Below are 21814 nucleotides of genomic sequence, written 5' to 3'. Positions count from 1 at the left end.
TTTCTTAAAGGAAAGCTAGCCTCTTTCCTTTTTCTTTCCTTTTTCTTAAACTCTTTCAATGTTCCCTTGCGAGTTTCAAATCATCCCTTCCAGCCACCATTCTTTTATTCCTAAGGGTTGAGTTATCAAGCTCTCCACTGTCTTTGGAAAGGGTGTTAACCAGCCTGTTCAAGTTACTCAGACCTAGGAGGATCTTTTTACAGTTGAAGGAAGCTCTAAACCAGTGTCTCTAACCTTGAGGTCCAGCCACCTGGCTTGGCCCTCTACTTTCCCCAGGCAAAGTCATTTTAGGTCATTGCCTAGCAAAGCCCAGGCTTGAATGACCTATTGAGTAGAGGTTTTCAGCGGAGAAGTGAGGGGGAGGAGGTGTAAATTTTACTATGATGGAGGGTGTCTGAGGGAAGGGGCAGGTCAATGTCCTTTGGAAGGGCATAGGCTTCATTGTAATTTCATGCTTGGAGCATTCCTAAAAGTTAATATTTTAATAATACAAATTGCAAAGAAAGAAGAATGACAAAACAGGCTGGTGGCGATACACTGTAGATACAAAAACTACGGTGGGATGGGTGGGAAGTGGAATTATTGGAATCTTCTGGAGACAAAGAGATTTTTATATGCGTCAAAAAAAGACATGAATTTTTACAACAGTTGAGGAATGTTGTGGGAATTTGGGGCAAAGCCTTAGTTTAGTTTATATTCTGTTCTTCTAGATTCCCAAAGGGGTTTCTAACCCATGGGAACCCCAACTTATAAAGCAGCCTAAGCCATACTTTTTTAATCCAGAAAAAAGTTAGCTGTAGTTTTTAAGCTGTATTCAAACTTTCTCTGAAAGGGTTTTTTTTTCTTTTTTTTAAATGCTACAAAATTGAAAATAGTATACGTGACATATTTAACTTTTAGATATGTTCTGTTGATAATAAACCAATAGTTATTACAGTCCTTGAACTATGTAGATAAAACATGGTTTTCATCAGTGTGTATATACATATACAATACTTGCTGACTAGTGAGATTGCTTCAGAAATCGTAAATCACTCAAGATTGAACTAATAGCTTTCCCTGAGGGGGCTTCAAAAGAATTTACATTTGAATTGGATCCTGAAACTCTATGTGTGAATTTATCACCCATTTCTCAGGAATGTTTACAGTTATATGTAAGATAGCATTATAAAAATGAAATTCAATGACAACAAATTGGTTTGGTCTTTTACAAATTATTATCAGAATTATGTTACTCTACTGGACTGACTCTTGCTCTAAATTTAGCTTGTCCCATATCATCAAGAATCTGACCTCACATGGATTTCATAAATAATCTGTTTTAGTAAATACCATGATTCTTTGAAACGTAAACAGAAATCTCATATGGAGGACCCAACAAGGGAAAAGATCTAAAACTAACACAGTTTAAAAACTGGTAAAATTCTTCACCTTGGCTTCTTAAATCTGTGTTTCCATTCCCAACACATAGGTATAAAAAGGCATAAAAATTATAATTTCCTAGGACGTGCAGCCGAATTCTCTTCAAATGCTAAGATATTTGTGTCTTTACAGATTCATTGATCCATTTAGACTGCCACTCATGATTCGCCTCTTCATAATTTCTAAGGATGAAGTTAGTTACAACAAATAATCACTGGAATTTAATTTTTTAAAATTAAGAGCTGATGGAGAATAACATTTAAATATGCTAGAATTTAGATGCATTCTGCAACAGATTTTCCTTATTAGAATCTATATCTGCATCTATATCTATAAGCTGAATGCATGCCTTTTAGCCCCTGGCTCTGCCCTTCCTTGCTTTAGACTGTTTATTGGACCCTTTTGTGCTGGAGTATCTTCACATCTAAAATGGGAAAAACATCTGTAGTTACCTCATAGGATTGGTGAGAGAATTAAATAAGATAACACGAGTACAAAAACCATGTGCCTGGCCCATACTATAGACTCAATGGATACTATTATGGTTAATATTTGTATACCCCAATGATTGGCCATCAAAATATGATCAAAGTTTGAAATATGTCCTTTAAGCCCTATTTTGGTCTTGTTCTCCTTTCCAGTTGCATTTTACTTACTACACAGAGCAGCCATCCAATTTATACCTAATTTAAATCCTTGCCATAAAATAAGCTATTACGTATTTTGTTTAGGGGCTTTTAAGAGGGTTACTTCTTCCAATGGTTAAAATTATTCAACGTCTTTATGATGAGAGAGAAGTAAACCGTGTCTGTTGAACAAACATACTGTTTAATTTTTCTGCTATTGTTGCGTCTACAGAACGGGCAGAACTCACTCTGGAAGAGCTGGTGGGAATAATGCCATTTGGGAGGCACACAACATAGGCAGCACAGTGGAGCAAAAGCAAGTCTGGAGCTGTCAGCTCCCGGGTCCTGAGGAATAAAAACTTTCACTGGAGTCTGGATTCCACTGCAGACACAATCCTCTCTGCATCGCCAAATGACTCTCACTTTTCTAAACTTACTCTAAGAATATCTTGTAACAGCAATTTGCATAAACCGACTCACATGCCACTGTGATTTAATAATGTCTGATTTGCTACTCAATCAGTTGTGTTTGGCCAGCCTTTCTGTCTTCACATTGTTCACAGTGTTTATCCTTAAGCTTAGCAACCAATCAAACTTTGAGTGGAATGTCAATATGCAAGAGTGAACTGTATTGTAAGTTTTCTAGGTGTTCCACAAGAGATTGTGTTTGTGTAGTTTACATTTTTTTCACTTTCTGTTTTACTTATGATATTCTCAACGCATAAAACTTTGGCCTTTCCCCCCCCCACCCCTTGCTATTCACAAAATTCCAAATACTGGTAAAAATGCCTGTGTCTTTAATTCACATCACGGATTCATGTTGTTAAATGTTAGCGAATACATAAACATAAGAATACAAGGATAACTTTATTAAAGAATATAAAACTATCAGGACATTTGTCTGATGGCAGCGACAAATTGAAGTTCCCCGACCAAGATATATAGTATTTTAGGTTTTGGCCAGACAACTAAAAAAATCTCTGTTTCTTGACCCAAAAAGGTTTTAAGCTGAAAGACTAGTGCTGGCTTATTGAAAGTAAATTTTAAACAAAGGGCTTTAAAAAAATAATTACTCCATTAAAAAATGCATACATTTACAGTCACAGAATTAGTTTTTGTTTTGACCTTCAAAAGTACTTGAAAGTATTTACTCCAAACTTACTTTACACATACTAAAAATATAATACTTTTTGAAAAAAGAAGGTGATCGTGTGGCTTTTCAGACAGGGGAATGGTATGTAATGTTTTGCATCAGCTCTGGGTTGTTGCAACCATTGGGTTGTCTCCACCAATCAGATATCCATTAGAGCCGGTAGGATTTGAAAAGATTATTTTATACCCTCATTTTACAGATAAAGAACCTGAGACCCATGAGAAAAGTGACTTGGTTAAGGCGTGGAGCGCTCCAGAGACCGGTCCAAGATCTTCCCCCGTTTCACAATTAGGAGGCTGCTGTCTGGAGGCCATTTCTTTCCTCATGATCCTCGTAAAGTTAATTTCCAGTCTCTTGGAAAGAGGACTGGACGACTGCCTGGCTTAGAAGATTTCCTCCCTTCCCGAACCCCGTTTTCTCTTCCTTTTCTTCCGCTAGCCGCTTCCCCAGCGCCCGCAAGTGGAAATCAGCCGCCCGCGGGGCTGCGGTGCACAAAGAGGCGGCTGGCGGACCCCTTCCCGCCGGCCCGGACGCAGCCTGGGCTCGGGGGCCGCGTGATGCAGCCCAAAGAAGGCGCAGAACAGCACGTGTTCCCGGCTGTGCCCGGGCCTCCCGCGCCGCCGCCCAATCGCCGTGGCCGCCTCGCGCTCAGGCAGCGCCTGCCGGCCGCTGAAACTCGGGGCCCGGGGATTCGCGTCGCAGGCCGCCCGCCATGCGCTTCCGCTTCGGGGTGGTGGTGCCGCCCGCCGTGGCTGGCGCCCGGCCAGAGCTGCTGGTCGTGGGGTCGCGGCCCGAGCTGGGGCGCTGGGAGCCGGGAGGGGCCGTGCTCATGAGACCCGCGGGCACCGCGGCGGGCGCCGGGTCGCGGGCGCTGCAGGAGCCGGGCCTTTGGATTGGGGAGGTGGAGCTGGTGGCCGAGGAGGCGGCGCAGGACGGGGCGGAGCCGGGACGCGTGGACACGTTCTGGTACAAGTTCCTGAAGCGGGAGCCGGGAGGAGAGCTCTCCTGGGAAGGTACTGGCAATGTGCGCCGGCCCCGGGCCCCGGGCACGGAGCGGGAGCTCGGCCTCGGCCTCGGGCGGGCCCCGCAGGCCCCCGCGGCGCGCGTCCCGGGCTCCTTGCCCGCGTCCCTGGGCACTCGCCGAGCGCCCCGGGCTGACCCTGCTCTGCGGGCTACGGTGTCGCCGCCAGCCGCGCCTCCGGCTTCCTACTGGTTCCCTAGACCCGTACAGCGCTCCCGCCCGCCTTCCCGCCCCCTTGGTTGCTCGCCTCTCTGACCTGGTTTCCGCACACCCAGTCCACAGTTTCTTTCCAACCGCGCCTGCGTCAGGGGCCGGTGCCCTTCGTCTCCCGCCCGGGGCCCCTTAGCCCTCCGAGTCCTCCTTGCGCGGGTCCCTGGGCTGCCCGGCCGCGCGCCGCCGAACGGCTTCGCTGCCCAACTCCGCCTTAGTTGGTTTCTGTGTCCTCATTTTCCTGTCCTAGTTCACTAAAAAAACGATCCAACCAGCGAAACTAGCATTTTCGCTAATCCTAGACTGCAACGTGTTACTTACTGTATAGATTTTTTTTTCTTATTTTGAGAATGAACTAATGGAAAGACGTTGAATATTGGATTTTTTTCTTTTTTAATCCCAGGTATATGACAATTGAGACTTGACCTGACTTCTTAAAATACTAAAACAATACATGCTGGTTGTAGAATAATAATAATGATGATAAAGAAATATACATAGTGAAAACTTAGTGTTTCCTGCACGCATCTTAAGTACACTGCCTGTATACATTTATGTATGTGATACATGCATATACTTTTTTTTTTTTAACAAAAATTATATCTCATTCTGAATTTTTTCTTTTCTTGCGGAACAATATGTTGGGGACATCTTTATTTTACATGTAGATATATATTTTAAATGGTAACATATTATTCTGCATCTACCAATGTGCATTTAGGTTCTTTTCAGTTTTCTGTTATAGACAGTAGTAGCTTAATTGAAATTCCTTTTGCAGGTTATCTTTGAACATTTGGGAATGTTTCTGCAGAGTAGATTCAAAGAAGTGAAATTATTAGGTCAAAATGTAGTCTTTTTTTTTTTTTTTAATACTTCAATAAGGACTGCTAAATTATGCCCTGAAAAGGTGATACTAATATCGGTTCCCACCAACAATGTCTGAATTGAGGCAGCCCATTTCTTTAAAGGAAATGTGCAAGGTTGAAGACTGGAGTGGGTGTGACTCAGTAGTTGAAGTCAACGAAATGAGTGTCTCTTGAGATGTTGATATGTAAAAAATGGACCATTTAGCTTGTAATAATGTAGAAATAATCTGTAAAGAAGATTTGGCTGAAATATATTTATATATTATCCTTGTTCTCTTTTTGTACCCCACTGGGCTTTTAGTCTGGTAGCATTTATTCTTCAGTTTATCCTTCCTTTAAAGGGGCTTACTATTATTCATAGTAAGAGGTTGTCCAGAGCGGTGGGGCCTTGGACCCATGAATCCCCTTTTCTCTCCAGGTCTGTGGTGAGAGGGGCTGCTATGGAGGTCTCTGAAATGTCTTCCAGGCCTTTTCTCCATTGTCTTGGCTATTAACATACAACTCCTGTTTACTTATGCAAATTTTTACAGCCAGCTTGAGTTCCTCCTTGAAAATGGATTTTTCTTTTCTACCACATGGCAAAGCTGCACATTTTCCAAGCTTTTATGCTCTGCTTCCCTTTTAAGTATGTCTCTTTGCTCATAGATTTGAGCATATGCTGTTAGAAGCAGCCAGAGCACATCTCGAATGCTTTGCTGCTTAGAAATTTCTTCCACCAGATACCCTAAATCATCTTTCTCAAGTTAGATTTCCACAGATTTCTAGAGCAGGGCTGCAATGTTGCCAGTCTCTGTGCTAAAGCATAATATGAGTGACGTTTACTCTAGTTCCCAATAAGTTCTTCATCTCTGTCTGAGACCGCCTCAGCCATATCATTGTCAGCATTTTGGTCACAAATATTCACAAGTCGCTAGGAGGTTCCAAACTTTCCTTCATCTGCCTGTCTTCCTTTGAGTCCTCCAAACTGTCCCATCCTCTCCCTAACACCTGATTCCAAAGCTGCTTCCACTTTTTCAGGTATCTTTATAGCAATGCACCTCTTCCCAGTTCGAATTTTCTGTATTAGTTGCTCTTGCATTACTATAAAGAATGGCCTAAGACTGAGTAATTTATAAAGAGGTTTAATTGAGTCACGGTTCTCCAGGCTATATAGGAAACATGGCTTGGGAGGCCCCAGGAAACTTACAAACATGGCAGAAGGCAAAGGGGAAGCAGTCACTTCCTACATGGTTGGAGCAGGGGGAAGAGAGAGAGAAGGAGGAAGTGCTACACACTTTTAAACAACCAGCTCTCATAAGAACTCTCACAAAAACAGTAAGGAGGAAGTCCACCCCCATGATTCACTCACCTCTCACCAGGCTCCCCTTCCAACACTGGGGACACAAATCCAAACCATATCACTGGGAAAGTGCTTTATTCAGGTGAGCATATTCCTTTCCTGAGGAAACTTAGTGTACTGATTACCAAAAATGAGGAAAGTGGATCTTGGGTAGGCAGCTAATAATGCATGGTACAGTTTAAAACAAAAGATATCATGCACAACATTTATTTGTGTATTTATTGGTTTTTGTCTTTTACCAGATTGTGAGCTCTATGAGTGTAGAAACTATGTGTATTTTATTAATTCTTTTATATCCTGCAGTTGTGGTTGATACATAGTAGCTGCTCAATAAATATTTGTTGGATGAATAGGGCACAGAACAGAAAGAGCTGGAGGTTTTCTCTTTTTTTATATCATGGGCTAATTACTTCTTAAGTGCTTTCAGTTAAATTACTCTTTTTCCTTACAGTGACACTACAAGGTAGATATTCATTTCACTGTTATATAAATAAGAAGATTGAGGCCTTCTTCTAGGTCTAATCTGCTGTGAATTCCATCCAGTGAATTTTTATTTTCAGATACTGTATTTCTCATCTCTAGAAGTTCCATTCAGTATTCTTTTGCATTTTTTCCTTTTGTTCTCATCTAGCTTATGTTTTTCTTTAAGTTTGTGACTATGTTGAAGATAGAGCCAGTCTTTATTGTCTAGTTTCTTTCTATGTGTCATCTTTGAGTGTAGTTTCTACTATTGTTTTCTAGCAGTTATTGATAATATCTGACAACTTCTTTTCATGCCTTTTCTGAGTAACCATAGCTGAGCTTTATTTGTGGATTATTTTAATGTATGATAAATTATATGACTTGCATTTTTAAGAATAAACTGTTTAGAATAATTTTAGATTAGTACAGACAGTTCCTATATACTCCTTGCCCAGTGTCCTCTATTGTTAATATTTTATGTTAGTATGACACTTGTGAGAATTAAGGAACCAATAGTGATACATGGTTATTAACTAGGATCCAGATTTCATTCATGTTTATTTTTTACCTAACATAACTTTTCTCTTCCAAGACCTTATCTATATGCCCACATTACATTTATTCTTTATTGTAACCGGGTGTCCAGGTTCTTGGCCTCCCTCCTCCAGGAATGGGCAAAGAGGCCCTACAGGTGCAGTGGGCTCGTTCAAGTAAATATCGGATCCAAAGAGTTTTGCAGAAAAGGAATTTATTAGGCAGAAAGAGAGAGAGAGAGAGAAAGAGAAGTGGGGGTGGGGGGAGAGAGAGAGAGAGAGAGAGAGAAAACTCCCATACTGTTGTGGGAGGGGATCCAGAGATGGAATCCACACAGGTGAGGGGCAGGGGTTCTTTTAATTTGGGAGTTACTCCCTCCACACTCAAGTTCTTGTCCCATGAGAGGAGTTCCTTTAAACTTCCAGTGGAGTGACTGATCTTTGACTTCGACATTGGATTGGCTGCCTGGCTCACAATCCTCCCATAGCTTTTTGGGGGCTTTCTAAAGAAAGAGAGCTCACCTGGGCAGTTTACCTTTCCTGTGCATGAAAGTTACACAAAGAACTCTAGGCTCTGAGATGGAGACATGAAAGAAGGCAGATCAGGCAAGTCACTGGGAAGTTCTTGCCTTTGAAACCACATCCCTTGTGGACCCAGGAAGAGAAATTGATACATTCCCTCATTATGACTGTGATAGTTTCTTAGACTTTATGTATTTCTGCAGTGACCTTGACAGTTTTGAATAGCATTCATCAGGTATTTTGCAGAAAGTTTTGGAATTTTCTGGTGCTTTTTCTCATTTACACTTGGATTATGGGATTTTGGGAAGACATGGAAGTAAAGTGCCTTTCTTACTACATCATATCAAGGACATGGGCAGGGACAGCCTCTCTTGCTGCTTGGCTTACCTAGAGCAATCTTTAGTGATATTTTTTCATTTCTGTCAAACATAAAACATCAAGTAACTTTCTAGTGAATTTTCCAGGCATACCAGTGAGCCCTATCCTGGAATGCATTAGGATCACCTTGGGAGCTTTTCAAGTCACAGACCTACAGAATCCTCATGGGTGGATCCTGGAAATTCATGTTTTTTATAACAGCTTGCTGAGAAGTAATTCACATATCATAGAATTCACCCGTTTAAAGTGTAGAGTTCAGTGGTTTTTAGGATACTTAGTCTCCTGTCCCTGTGGATTCTGCATCTGTGGATTCAGCCAATCTTGGATTGAAAATATTCAGAAAAAAATTCTACAAAATTCTAAAAAGGAAAACTTGAATTTGTTGTCTATCAAGTACTATGTTGATTCCACACAAGTGGAGTGATGGGTAGGCATTGTATTAGGTATTTAATAGTGTAAGTAACTAGAGATGATTTAGAGCAGCAGTCCCTAACCTTTCTGGCATCAGGGACCAGTTTCTTGGAAGATAATTTTTTCATGAACTGGGGAGGTGGGGATAGTCTGGGATGATTCAAGTGTATTACATTTACTGTGCATTTTGTTTCTATTATTATTTCATTGTAATATGTAATGAAATAATTATACGACTCACCATAATATAGAATCATTGGGAGCCCTGAGTTTTTCTGTAACTAGGTGGTCCCATCTGTGGGTGGGAGAAGACAGTGACAGATCATCAGGCATTAGCTTCTCATAAGGAGCCTGCAGCCTAGCTCTCACCCAAGTGCAGTTCACAATAGGGTTCATGCTCCTATGTGAATCTACTGTGCCACTGATCTGACAGGAGGCAGGTAGAGTTCAACCCATAATGTGAGTGATGGAGACCAGCTGTAAATACAGACGAAGCTTTGCTCACTCATTCACCCACTTACCTCCTGCTGTGCAACCTGGTTCCTAATGGAGGAAGTTGACTGGAAGTTGAGGACTCCTGATTTAAAGAACAACATATCCTCAAATAATATCTTTCATTCAGTGTTGTTTCATTACAATGTTAGTGAGAAAAAAGACCACTTCCTGCCAGACCCCTGTCTGTGCAGAGTCTGCATGTTCTTCCTGTGTCTGTGTGGGTTCTCTCCAGGTCCTCTGGTTTCCTCCCACATCTCAAAGCTGGTCTGTGAGGTTCTTTGACATGTCTATATGGTCCCAATCGAAGTTAGTGTGGGTGTGCATGAGTGCCCTGCCATGGAAGGGTGTCCTGTCTAGGGTGAGTGCCTGCCTAGCACCTGCAGGGGTGAATTCTGGCCACCCTCAATCCTGAACTGGAATAATTTGGTTGATAAGTGAATGAAAACATGAATAAAAATGAATGTCAAACAAAAATCTGTAAAGTATACGATAGTCATAGAAATGCTTGGCAACAAATAATATGCTACCAAAGTGCTCAGTGAGCCTTGCTGTTTGTGATCATTTTGGACCTGAGTGGTGGCAGGAGGTACTCATTTTTTACTTTGTGAACATTTGTTTCTTAATGCAACCCATCACCACCAAAATTACCACAGTCACTCACTACCTCACCACTAATTGGTTAAATAATTTTCTTACTTGTTGATATGTTTTGTTGTGTCCCCACCAAAATCTCAATTTGAATTCCCACATGTTGTGGGAGGGACCCAGTGAAATGTAATTTAATCATGAGGGCAGGTCTTTCTTTTGCTCTTCTTGTGATAGTGAATAAGTCTCATGAGATCTGATGGCTTTAAAAGGTGAAGTTTCCCTGCACTTGCTCTCTCTCTCTTTGCCTGCTGCCTTCCATGTAAGACTTGACTTGTCTCTTACCTTCTGCCATAATTGTGAGGCTTCCCTAGCCACATGGAACTGTAAGTCCAATTAAGCCTCTTTCTTTTGTAAATTGCCCAATCTCAGGTATGTTTCATCAGCAGTATGAAAATGGACTAATACACTCATCTTTAATCATCATTCTTAAATATGTGTATAGCTCACATTTACTTCAACGTTTAATATGGGAAGTGTTTTGGATATTTATTGAGAAGTTTGGTGATGTTTTTTTGACCAGAACTATGCCCTAGAAACTTTACTCTTATTTATATCACTCAGCTATGGTAACATTGGTTTGTTGTGCTTCATTTCACTTAAAGTTACAGTTTTTGAGAACCTATCTCCCATGTTAACTGAGGACTTAGTGCGTACAAGAGGATGTCTGTAGGTTATATGCAATACTATGCCATTTTATATCTGGGACTTGAGCATCTGCAGATTTGGGTATCTGCTGGTGGTCCTGGGACCAATCACTCATGGGTACTGAGGGACGCTGTACATTCACAAAATGGTATGTAACTATCAACACTTATTCTGTGACATTTTTGCCATTCCAAAAAGAAACCCTATGCTCATTACCAGTTAATCTTTCTTCCTTTCTCCTGTATCCTCAGGCAAACACTAATGTACTTTCTGTTTCTAGAGCTTTGCCTGTTCTGGATATTTCATAGCAATGGAGTTAATCTTTCTTCCTTTCTCCTGTATCCTCAGGCAAACACTAATGTACTTTCTGTTTCTAGAGCTTTGCCTGTTCTGGGTATTTCATAGCAATGGAGTCATACAATATGTGACCCTTTGTAACTGGCTTCTTTCACTAATGTTAATGTTTTCAAGGTTTGTACATGTTTGTAGCATGCCTCAGTACTTCATTAACTCTTATTACTGAGTGATATTCATTGTATAAGTGCGTCACATTTTATTTATTCATTCATCAGTTGAGGAAGTTTTCACTTTTAAAATAATGGTGCTGTGAACATTTCCATACAAGTTTTTGTGTGAACATATGTTTTTACTTGTGTTGGGTATGTACCCAGAAGTAGAATGGCTGAGTCATATGGTAACTCTGTGTTTAACTTTTTACAGAAATTCCAAACTGTTTTTCAAGGTGACAGCACCATTTTCCACTCTCACCAGTGGTGAGGAGAGTTTTGGTTTCTCCATACTCTTGTTATTGTGTGTATTTTTAACTTTAGTCATTCTAGAGGGTGTGAAATGGGATCTTGTTGTGGTGTTTATTTCCCTAATGACTGATGATGTGGCTGTATGTCAATATGGAAGATACACATGTATGTATCTTCTATACACACAAAGAAGTTATGTATGTGTATCTTTTTTTGGAGCAAAGTCTATTCAAATCCTCTGTCCATTTTCATTTTCAGTGGGCTTATTTGCCTTTTTATTGCTGTGTTGAAAGGGTCCAGGTTTTAAAAATATTGCCTCAGATGACATTGTTGCAGATAATCCTTAGATATGCAATAGGAAATCACCAAATAGGCAGTCAGTTTGAAATGCATGAATTGGTTTCATATAGTGCTTTACTTCATTGCAACCTGTAAAGAAATCTCAGACTCAAGAAAAGATGTACTAATACATCACTATAAGAGGGAACTTAAAAAATTTTGTGGAAAATGGAATTAGAAGATTAAAATAAAAAACACAAACTTTATTTCTCAATGTAAGTTCCATTACAATCAAGAAACTTTTAAAGCAATGATGACAGCTGGTAGTCTATCCCTAAAGAACTGAGGATTTGAGAAATTAAACCATGGCAGTGCAGTCTTTTTCTTTTTTATATTATTAACTAAAGAAAAACAGGTGCCCTTTACAGATTCATTAAGATTAGGAAACAAAAAGAAGTCAGAAAGAGCCAAGCCAACTCAGGACAGTAAGGTGGATGCCTAATGATTTTTCATAGAAACTTTCACAAAATCGCACTTGTTTGATGACAGGAATGAGTAGGAGCATAGTCATGGTGGAAAAACTCTCTGGTGAAGGTTTTCCAGGTATTTTTCTGCGAAAGTTTTGGCTAATGGTCTCAAAATACTCATAATAATCAGATACTATCATTCTTTTGCTTTCCAGAATGTCAATAGGAAAAATGCTTTGAGAATAGCCAAAACTGTTGTCAATGATATCTTCTCTTAATCGTCGACTTGTGATTTGATGGGGCCACTTTCACTTCTCAGTAGTCATTGTTTTGATAGTGCTTTGTTTTCAGGATCATACTGGTAAAGTCATGTTTCATATCCTGTTATAATTATTGAGAGCAGTGCATCAGAAGCTTGCTCTCATTTGTTTAAAATTTTCATTGAAAGCTCTGCTCTTGTCTAAAGCTGATCTGGGTGCATTGGTTTCAGCACCCATTGAATGGAAAGTCTTTAATTTTTGAGCTAGAAATTGTGTAAGCTGACCCAGCTATTGTTTCTGCTATTAATTATTGGTCCTCTTCCTAACAAGAAAAATGTTTTTCTTTGTAAATTGATGTGGATGGTCTATTTCTGCAGGCTTCATCATCTTCAGCATCATCACATCCTTTCTTAAAATGAGTTATCTAACATAAAATGCTGATTTATTTGGGGCTTTGTCTCCAGAAACTTTTCATGCTTTTCGTAAATCATCAGTGATTTCACCATCCTTCCAGCCAAACTTCAGCATAAATTTGATGTGTATTCTTGCTTCAGTTTTAAGCAAAATTCATGTTTCTCCAAAGGGGCTCTTTTCAAACTGATGCCTTATTCTTCTTACTGCCTCAAACTAGACCCTGTTCTGATATGTTATACCAAGTTATTATTAGTTTATTCTAGTTCCAAAAAATTTTGAAATCTATGCATAGTTTTTCCACAGTGTGCATTTTCTATGAACTTTTTTTTTTTTCTAAGAGGATCGGCTTTGATTCTATGAACTTTTTGAAGACCCATTTATGTTTCCCACTGGAATTTTTTTTTGAGGAAGAATGCATTTTTAAAGTCCTTGAAAATTATTAAGCTCTATTAGTCTAATGAAAAATGATACAAACTTTTTCTAAAAGACATTTAATTTAATGGAATTATCTGTTAGGTATATTTATCCTTCCTTTGCCAACTCTAATGTTATAATCTTTCTGCACACTACTCTTAGATGTAAGTGCTCTTTGAGCTCTTTTATGAGATCACCTCTTTTCTCAAGCTCAATTCTTTCTCTGGAGGACCTTCTGTAATTCTAGGATATTGTATCTCTAGCTCTAGTCTCTCTTCTGGGCTCCAGACCTGTATATACTCTTGTCTACAAGCCTTTTATCTGGATGACCTGTAAGTAGTTTAAACTCAATATATTCAAACCTCGACTCATTGATTCTTTTTATGTGTTCCTGATTTAAAGACACTGCAGCTTAGTCATTCATGTGTGTGGAACGTAGAACTTTTGTACGCTGGGCTGCCTGTATTATATGCTCCTGTGGTGTAATGAGTACTTCTTAGGCCAAATCCTTTGAAATTTTAATTTAATAGTTCTGAAGTTGGCTGGGGAATACAAACTTCCTAATTTCTTTCCCCAGATGCTTCTGATAATCAGCTGGTTTGGAAGACCACTGTTAGAGACTCTGCAGTTGAAATATTTCAGGCCCCCAATCCTTTTGATGTTCATCCTGCTGCCTCTGCCCTAGATTGTTTCCTCATGCCTTCTACATGATCTAAAGAACTTCTACAGGAATTACTTTGTGTTCCTTCTCTATTCAGTCCTTTTCTACATGCTACTGATATTATATTTATTTTTCTTTCTTTGTTTTTTTTAATGGTACTTTAGGTTCTGGGGTAAATGTGCAGATCAGGCAGGATTGTTGCATAGGTACAAACATGGCAAGGTGATTTGCTGCCTTTATCCCCCCATCACCTATATCTGGTATTTCTCCCCAGATTATCCCTCCCCACCCCCCGCTGTCCCTCCCTAGCCTCCCAACTGACTGCAATGTGTGATGCTCCCCTCCCTGTGTCCACACGTTCTAATTGTTCAACCCCACCTACGAGTGAGAACATGCAGTGTTTGGTTTTCTGTTCTTGTGTCAGTTTGCTGAGAATGATGGTTTCCAGATTCATCCATGTCCCTATGAAGGACATGAACTCATTGTTTTTTATGGCTGCATAGTATTTCATGGTGTATATGTGCCACATTTTTTTTAAATCCAGTCTATTGTTGTTGGACATTTAGATTGGTTCCAGGTCTTTGTTACTGTAAACAGTGCTGCAGTGAACATATATGGCATGTGTCTTTATAATAGAACAATTTATAATCCTTTGGATATATACCCAGTAATGGGATTGCTGGGTCAAATGGTATTTCTATTTCTAGGTCCTTGAGGATCGCCACACTGTCTTCCACAATGGTTGCACTAATTTACACTCCCACCAACAGTGTAAAAGTGTTCCTATTTCTCCACATCCTCTCCAGCATCTGTTGACTCCTGATTTTTTAATGATTGCCATTCTATGAGATGGTATCTCAGTGTGGTTTTGATTTGCATTTCTCTAATGACCAGTGATGATGAGCATTTTTTCATATGTTTGTTGGCCTCATGGATGTCTTCTTTTGTAAAGTGTCTGTTCATATCCTTCACCTACTTTTGAATGGGTTTTTTGTTTGTTTTTGTAAATCTGTTTTAGTTCTTTGTAGATTCTGGATATTAGCCCTTTGTCAGATGGGTAGATAGTAAAAATTTTTTCCCATTTTGTTGGTTGCCTGTTCACTCTAATGATTGTTTCCTTTGCTGTACAGAAGCTTTGTAGTTTAATTAGATCCCATTTGTCTATTTTGGCTTTTGTTGCCATTGCTTTTGGTGTTTTAGTCATGAAGTCCTTGCCTATGTCCTGAATGGTTTTGCCTAGGTTTTCTTCTAGGGTTTCTATGAAGATGGGATAATGTCACATGTCTAATCAAATATTTAGTTGATGTATTACTCTGTTCTCACATTGCTAATAAAAAATACTTGGGTCTGGGTAATTTATAAAGAAAAGAGCTTTAATTGATTAACAATTCTACTTGGCTGGGGAAACCTCATAATCATGGCAGAAGGCAAAAGAGGAGCAGTCACATTTTATGTGGTGGCATGCTAGAGAGTGTGTGCAGGGGAACTCTCCTTTATAAAGCCATCAGATCTTGTGAGATTTCTTCACTATTATGAGAACAGTATGAGAGAAGCCTGTCCCCATGATTCAATTACCTCCTACCACTTCCCTCCTATGACATATGGGAATGATGGGAGCTACAATTCAAGATGAGATTTGTGTGGAGACACAGCCAAACCATATCCTTCTGATCTGTCCCCTCCAAAATCGTATGTCCTCAGGTTTCAAAACCAAACATGCCTTCCACACAGTCCCCCAAAGTCTTAACTCATTTCAGCATTAACTCAAGAGTCCACAGTCCAAAGTCTCATCTGAGACAAGGCAAGCCCCTTCTGCCTATCACCCTGTCAAATCAAAAGCAAATTAGTTACTTCCCAGACACAATGGGGATACAGACAGTGGGTAAATACACCAGTTCAAAATGGGAGACATTGGCCAAAATGAAGGGCTATAGGCCCCATGAAATCTGAAACCCAGTAGGGTAGTCATTAAACCTTCAAGTTCCAAAATGATCTCCTTTGACTTTATGTCTCACATCCAGGTCACAGATGTAGGAGGTGGGCTCCCATGTTCTTGGGCAGCTCCTTCCCTGTGACTTTGCAGTGTCCAGCCCCACTCCTGGCTGCTTTTGTGGGCTGGTGTTGAGTGTCTGTAGCTTTTCTAGGCACACAGTGCAAGCTCTTGGTGGATCCACCATTCTGAGGTTTGGAGAATGGTGGCCCTTTTCAAACAGCTCCATTAGGGAGTGCCCCAGTGGGGACTCTGTGTGGGGACTCCAGTCCCACATTTCCCTTCTGCACTGCTTTAACAGAGGTTCTGCATAAGGGCCCTACCCCTGCAGCAAACTTCTGCCTGGACGTCCAGGGATTTCCATACATCCTCTGAAATCTAGGTGCAGGTTCCCAAACCTCAGTTCTTGACTTCCGTGTGTCAACAGGCTCAATACCACCTGGAAGCTGCCAGTGCTTGGGGCTTATACTCTCTGAACCCATGGCTTGAGCTGTATCTTGGCCCCTCTTAGCCATGGCTGGAGTGGGTGGGATGTAGGGCACCCAGCAGTGGGCCCTGGGCCTGGCCCACGAAACTGTTTTTGCCTCTGACTTCCCCAGGCCTGTGATGGGAGGGGCTGCTGCAAAGGTCTCTGACATTCCCCGGAGACATTTTCCCCATTGTCTTGGTGATGAACCTTTGGCTCATTACTTATGCAAATTTTTGCAGCCATCTTGAGTTTCTCCCCAGAAAATCATTTTCTTTCCTTTTCTTTTGCATCATCAGGCTGCAAGTTTTCCAAACTTTTATGCTCTTCTTCCTCTTGAATGCTTTGCTGCTTAGAAATTTCTTCCATCAGATAGCCTAAATCATCTCTCTCAAGTTCAAAGTTCCACATATCTTTAGGGCAGGGGTAAAATGGTACCAGTCTCTTTGCATAGCAAGAGTGACCTTTACTCCAGTTCCCAACAAGTTCCTCATCTCCATCTGAGACCACCTCAGCCTGGACTTTATTGTCCATGTCACTATGAGCATTTTGATCAAAGCTGTTCAACAAGTCTCTAGGAAGTTTCAAACTTTCCCACATCTTCTTGTCTTTAAGCCCTCCAAGTCTCTAGGAAGTTCCAAACTTTCCCACATTTTTCTGTCTTCCTCTGAGCCCTCCAAACTGTTCCAGCCTCTGCCTGTTACTCAGTTCCAAAGTCACTTCCATGTTTTAAAGTATCTTTACAGCAGCACTCCATGCTACTGGTACCAATTTACTGTATTAGTCTGTTCTCATGCTGCTGATAAAGACATACCCGAGACTCGGTAATTTATAAAGGAAGGAAGTTGAATTGACTCATAGTTCCGCATGGCTAGGCAGGCCTCACAGTCATGGCAGAAGGCAAAAGAAGGGCAAAATTACATCTTATATGGCAGCAGACAAAAGAACATGTACAAGGGTATACCCTTTTGTAAAACCATCTGATCTCATGAAACTTATTCACTATCATGAGAGTAGCATTGGGAGAAAAACCCACCCCTATGATTCATTACTTCCCACCAGGTTCTTCTCATGATAAATGGAAATTATGGCTGCAATTCAAGATGAGATTTGGGTGAGGACACAGCCAAACCATATCAGATGATTTCCTAGTGCCTATAAAATAAGTGTAACCTTCTTAGTATGGGCTTTATGGTTTCTCACAATCTGGCAATCATTTACTTTTGCCTGCTCTTCTCCGGCCACTTCCTGTCTTAGTACTGTACTGCTTCCTTGGATTTCTGACATAATCATGGTAGTTTTAGTTCTACAATAAACCATGATACATTCACTCCTTTGACTTTGGTATAATAATATGAAAACCAGTCAGAAGTAGTGTCTTAGTCTTTTCAGGCTGATATGACAAAAATACCTTAGATTGGGTAATTTATAAATGAAATACATTTATTTCTTACAGTTCTGGAGGCTGGGAAGTTGAAGATTAAGGCACCAGTATTAACAGGTTTGGCTTTCTCTTTGCTTTCAAGATTCTACCTTCTTGCTGCAGCCTCACATGGCAGAAGGAGAAAAGGGATGAACTCATGCCCTCAAACCCTTTTATAAAGACACTAATCCCATTGAGGGTGGAGTCCTTATAACTTAATCACTTTCCCAAAATTCCATACCTTAATATTATTGGATTGGGGATTAAGTTTAAACATGAATTTTGGAGCAACACAAACATTTAAACTATAGAAATAATTTGTATTTATTATATACTACTTAAACATAGCAAGCAATGATACAATATAAAATTATTGAATGCATTTAAACAAAACCATCTTATTAATACACAACACTAACACGTGCATATATACACTCCTTTGGATTAGGAATACAAGGGCTTAGTATTTTAATCCCTTTGTGGTGTCTGCTCTGGTCTTTTAGTGCATGGTAGGTACAGTTGCTCTGTTTTACTCCAATGGCTACCTAGACCATCAGTGTTGATTGGATTTAGTATAAAGGCTTTCATTAGAGCTTCTTGTTTGAGACTTAACCTTCTAGCATTAGCAGAGGGGAGGAACAATGTGCACAATTCCAGCTGGAGCAAACGTTATTGAGCTATAAAAATAGCATGCAGTTTAGTGAAGTTATGTATTTTGGTTATGTGTATGATTAGTGCACTTTTTGGCTTTGTTGTCCTCACTCAACTGTTTGTGAGTTTTATATATATATGTTAGGCAACCCTAATGTGTTGATTCGAGGTATAATTTGTGTACATCAGGCTCTGACATACTACCCACCTGGCTATAATTTTGTGTATATGCCCAATAAGCAACCCTACAGTGTTATTCCTGATAAGATGTGAGACCCTTCACTGGATGCAGGCAGCTCCTATGGATTTGCACTGATAAAGTACTTTGTCCAGAACTGGGACTTCGAGTCTTAGTTTACACTCACAAACATGCTAAATTACCTTTTCTCTGCTTGCTAATATGTAGTCATTTACATCTTGGATATCTGAAACCTAAGCATTCCAAGTCTTCCAGCCTTCTATGCAAACCCCTTATTTTAATATTTAAATAAAACTGCTTATTCCTATCACATATACAGAGATACCTGCTCTCTTTCCTCCATGTTTCCCAGAACCACCTTTCCTTGGTATATCCTGGAAATGTTGGAGCGTGGTAGGCGATTACTGTTTACCGGTATCCATGTCCTCTCTCCAGGGGAAGATTATTCTTCACTCTATTGAAGAAGTATACCTTTGTCATGTGGCTTGCTTTGCCCAGTAAAATAGGAGAAGTGCTTTGTATCACTTTCTGTTTCATTGTCTCATTCTCCTTTCTCTTTGCCAAGAAATTATGGTTCCTGTTTCAAATAGTAATTGCCCTGATGGTCAGCGTGATAGTGATGACAATGTGAGCAAGAGCCCCTAGCCAATCTATAATGAACTGTAACATGGGAGGTTATCAAACCCTTGATCTTTTTGTTTGTTTTGAAACAGAGTCTCACTCTCTCTCCCAGGCTGGAGTGCAGTGGCGTGATCTTGATCATGTCTCACTGCAGCCTAGACCTCTCTGGCTCAGGTGACCTTCCCACCTCAGCCTCCCATGTAGCTGGGACTACAGGCGTGTGTACCACCAGGCCTGGCTAACTTGTGTGTGTGTGTGTGTGTGTGTGTAAATGCTTGATAAATGTATGAAACTGAGCAAGGAACTTTCTAGAAATTTCAAACTGGAATACACTCCATTTCCCTTCTTCAGTGTGCTTATATGCACCTGGAAGTTTCTAGCATGAGATAAAGATGCAACATTGTCTTAAAGCATCAGTTTTTCTAAAAGACATTTGAGGAAAAAAAGCATTATTTATAAATTAAAACAGACATGTCTATCTTATGGAATAGCATCATAGGAATTTCAAAGGAAAAGTGGAAGTCTAAGAATATTAATGGCAGTTGGGTACTGCTTCAGTCTGTTTTTCCAAGACCTCTTGGACAAGATAATCTCTGAGTCTCAATTTTGTCCTCTGTGAAGCAAAATATTTGGACCAGAGTATAGTTGTCAAAGGTGTTTTAGGAGGGGCAATATCTTATGAACAGCAGTGAACTGAGAAGCCAGCAGCTTTGGGCTTCAGTCCTTGCTTTGCTACTAAATAAGTATAGGATTGTCAGGTCATTTAATCTTAAAATTTAGACTCAGGAAAAGAGGTACTAACACTTCCGCTATCTGTCCCACTGGATTGTTTGAGAAATAATACATTTTAGAGTACTTTGAAAATTATTAAGCTCTATTCCAAATGAAAAGTGATAGGAAATTCTTGAAATCTTTTCAAATTTGACTTTCTTTATATTCTGTTTCCACCAGGTGGCAGTATTTCCCTTGTACTCTACTGTAATTTTTATAGTTTGTATATCATCTTTTAGAAAAGAATTTAATCACTATTTTAAATGAGTACCTCATTGTTTCCCAACCTTATCTTTCTCCTTTCTCATCCATACACTCCCTTTCTTTCAAACAATTCAGAGTGACCATTTCCATTCATTTGAAAAATATTTAATGAAGTAAATGTGAGGGCAGTCTCTTAAGCTTAGCAATTCAGAACTTCTGATTCATTTGGGAAGAAGTACTAGATAGCTTAATTTTACTCAGATGTAAGCAGATTACTTTGATGTAGGTAATTAAAATCAGTCAAAGATCACCTACAAAAATCGCTATTGGCTCTTTATGACAATTTTAAAATAATAGCTGATGGATATCCTTTTTAACTGATAATACCAGTGATGCCTAATTTAGTCTGTCATCAGAGGACCATCACCCAGTTGTTATATGAAATCTTGATGTTTATGACGTGTTTGTGAAACACCTTATCACGGTTTTATATCAGTTTACTTTGTGTCAGAATTTCCTAGAAAATTAATCCCACAAGATGAGTTAAATAAGTACACTTGTAAAGCTTGGTGAATAATTTCTTGCTGACTTTTGTTGATATAAAGGTTTTGAGGTAAGTAATGGCATAAGTGTATTAGAGTAGTCTTACCCTATAGCATGAAGAAGATCAGAATTATTTATCAGCGTGATGGATTTCTAGTTTTCACTTATAAAGAGACTGTCAATGCAATTTTTAAGCTGACATAATCACTTAATTCTGTATAAGAGAGTAGTTGCTTTGAAAAATTAGGCCGTTTAAAGTTGTTTATAAAACTTGATGTAGATAGAATACATCTTTATTTTTAAATTGCTAAAATGTTATGTAACATTTTAATTGTTTTGTGCCAAATCTTTGCTGTTTTCAGGAAGAAAAAACGTTGTTTTTTTTTTTTTTAAAGAATAACTAAAGTTGAAGTAATAGCTTACTGACAATTTTATATCTTTCTCTTGTTGTCATAATTATAAGCCACATTTCCTCTCTTCTAATATATAGAGTAATGATAAGCTGTATATACTGTGTACATAAGCATTAACAGTTCTGGGGAGAAGATGGTAGATAGCTTTCAGTGATTTGCAACACAACTTGGGAAATACATCTTGTAAAAAACCTCTGATATTTTCACCGTCATTACATATTTTTGAAGTAGATTTAAAAATTGATTTAGAAGTTTTACTTGATTAAATATCAATCCCCACATGTTCCAGGGGAAATGTGGAGGAACAATGTATCTTAGTTTCAGCAAACAATTTTAGAAGACCCTCACAATTTCTTTGTGAATAAATTAGAAAGCAAGTCTGGCTGGCTCATAGATTATTTAGGTATATTCACTGCAAGCCAAACAGCTGAACCTAAAGTGTCCTGATTAATAAACGAGTAAGAACATGAGGTGAGTACAAGTAGCACATCGAAGGACTCTATTCTAGGTCCTTCCCTGCTAAGTCTTTTTTCTTTTAAATTTTTTTAA

General features: G+C 39.6%; 1 protein-coding gene across 5 annotated transcripts in view; it reads left to right on the top strand.

Annotated features, from left to right (window-relative positions):
- Positions 1-3872: 3872 nt before the first annotated feature.
- The window catches only part of EPM2A (EPM2A glucan phosphatase, laforin), a 340229-nt gene continuing 322287 nt past the window's right edge, over positions 3873-21814 (top strand). For all 5 annotated transcript variants that reach the window (XM_054254493.2, XM_078370826.1, XM_017971457.4 and 2 more), the window contains exon 1: positions 3873-4214. In XM_054254493.2, coding sequence (XP_054110468.1) covers positions 3914-4214 — 301 coding nt within the window. In that variant the 5' untranslated portion in view covers positions 3873-3913. The remainder of the gene's footprint in view (positions 4215-21814) is intronic.

Source organism: Callithrix jacchus, chromosome 4, assembly GCF_049354715.1.
Source record: "Callithrix jacchus isolate 240 chromosome 4, calJac240_pri, whole genome shotgun sequence".
Taxonomy (NCBI): Eukaryota; Metazoa; Chordata; class Mammalia; order Primates; family Cebidae; genus Callithrix; species Callithrix jacchus.
Note: the sequence above shows the minus strand (reverse complement) of the source record. Positions and strands in the feature narration are given on the sequence as shown.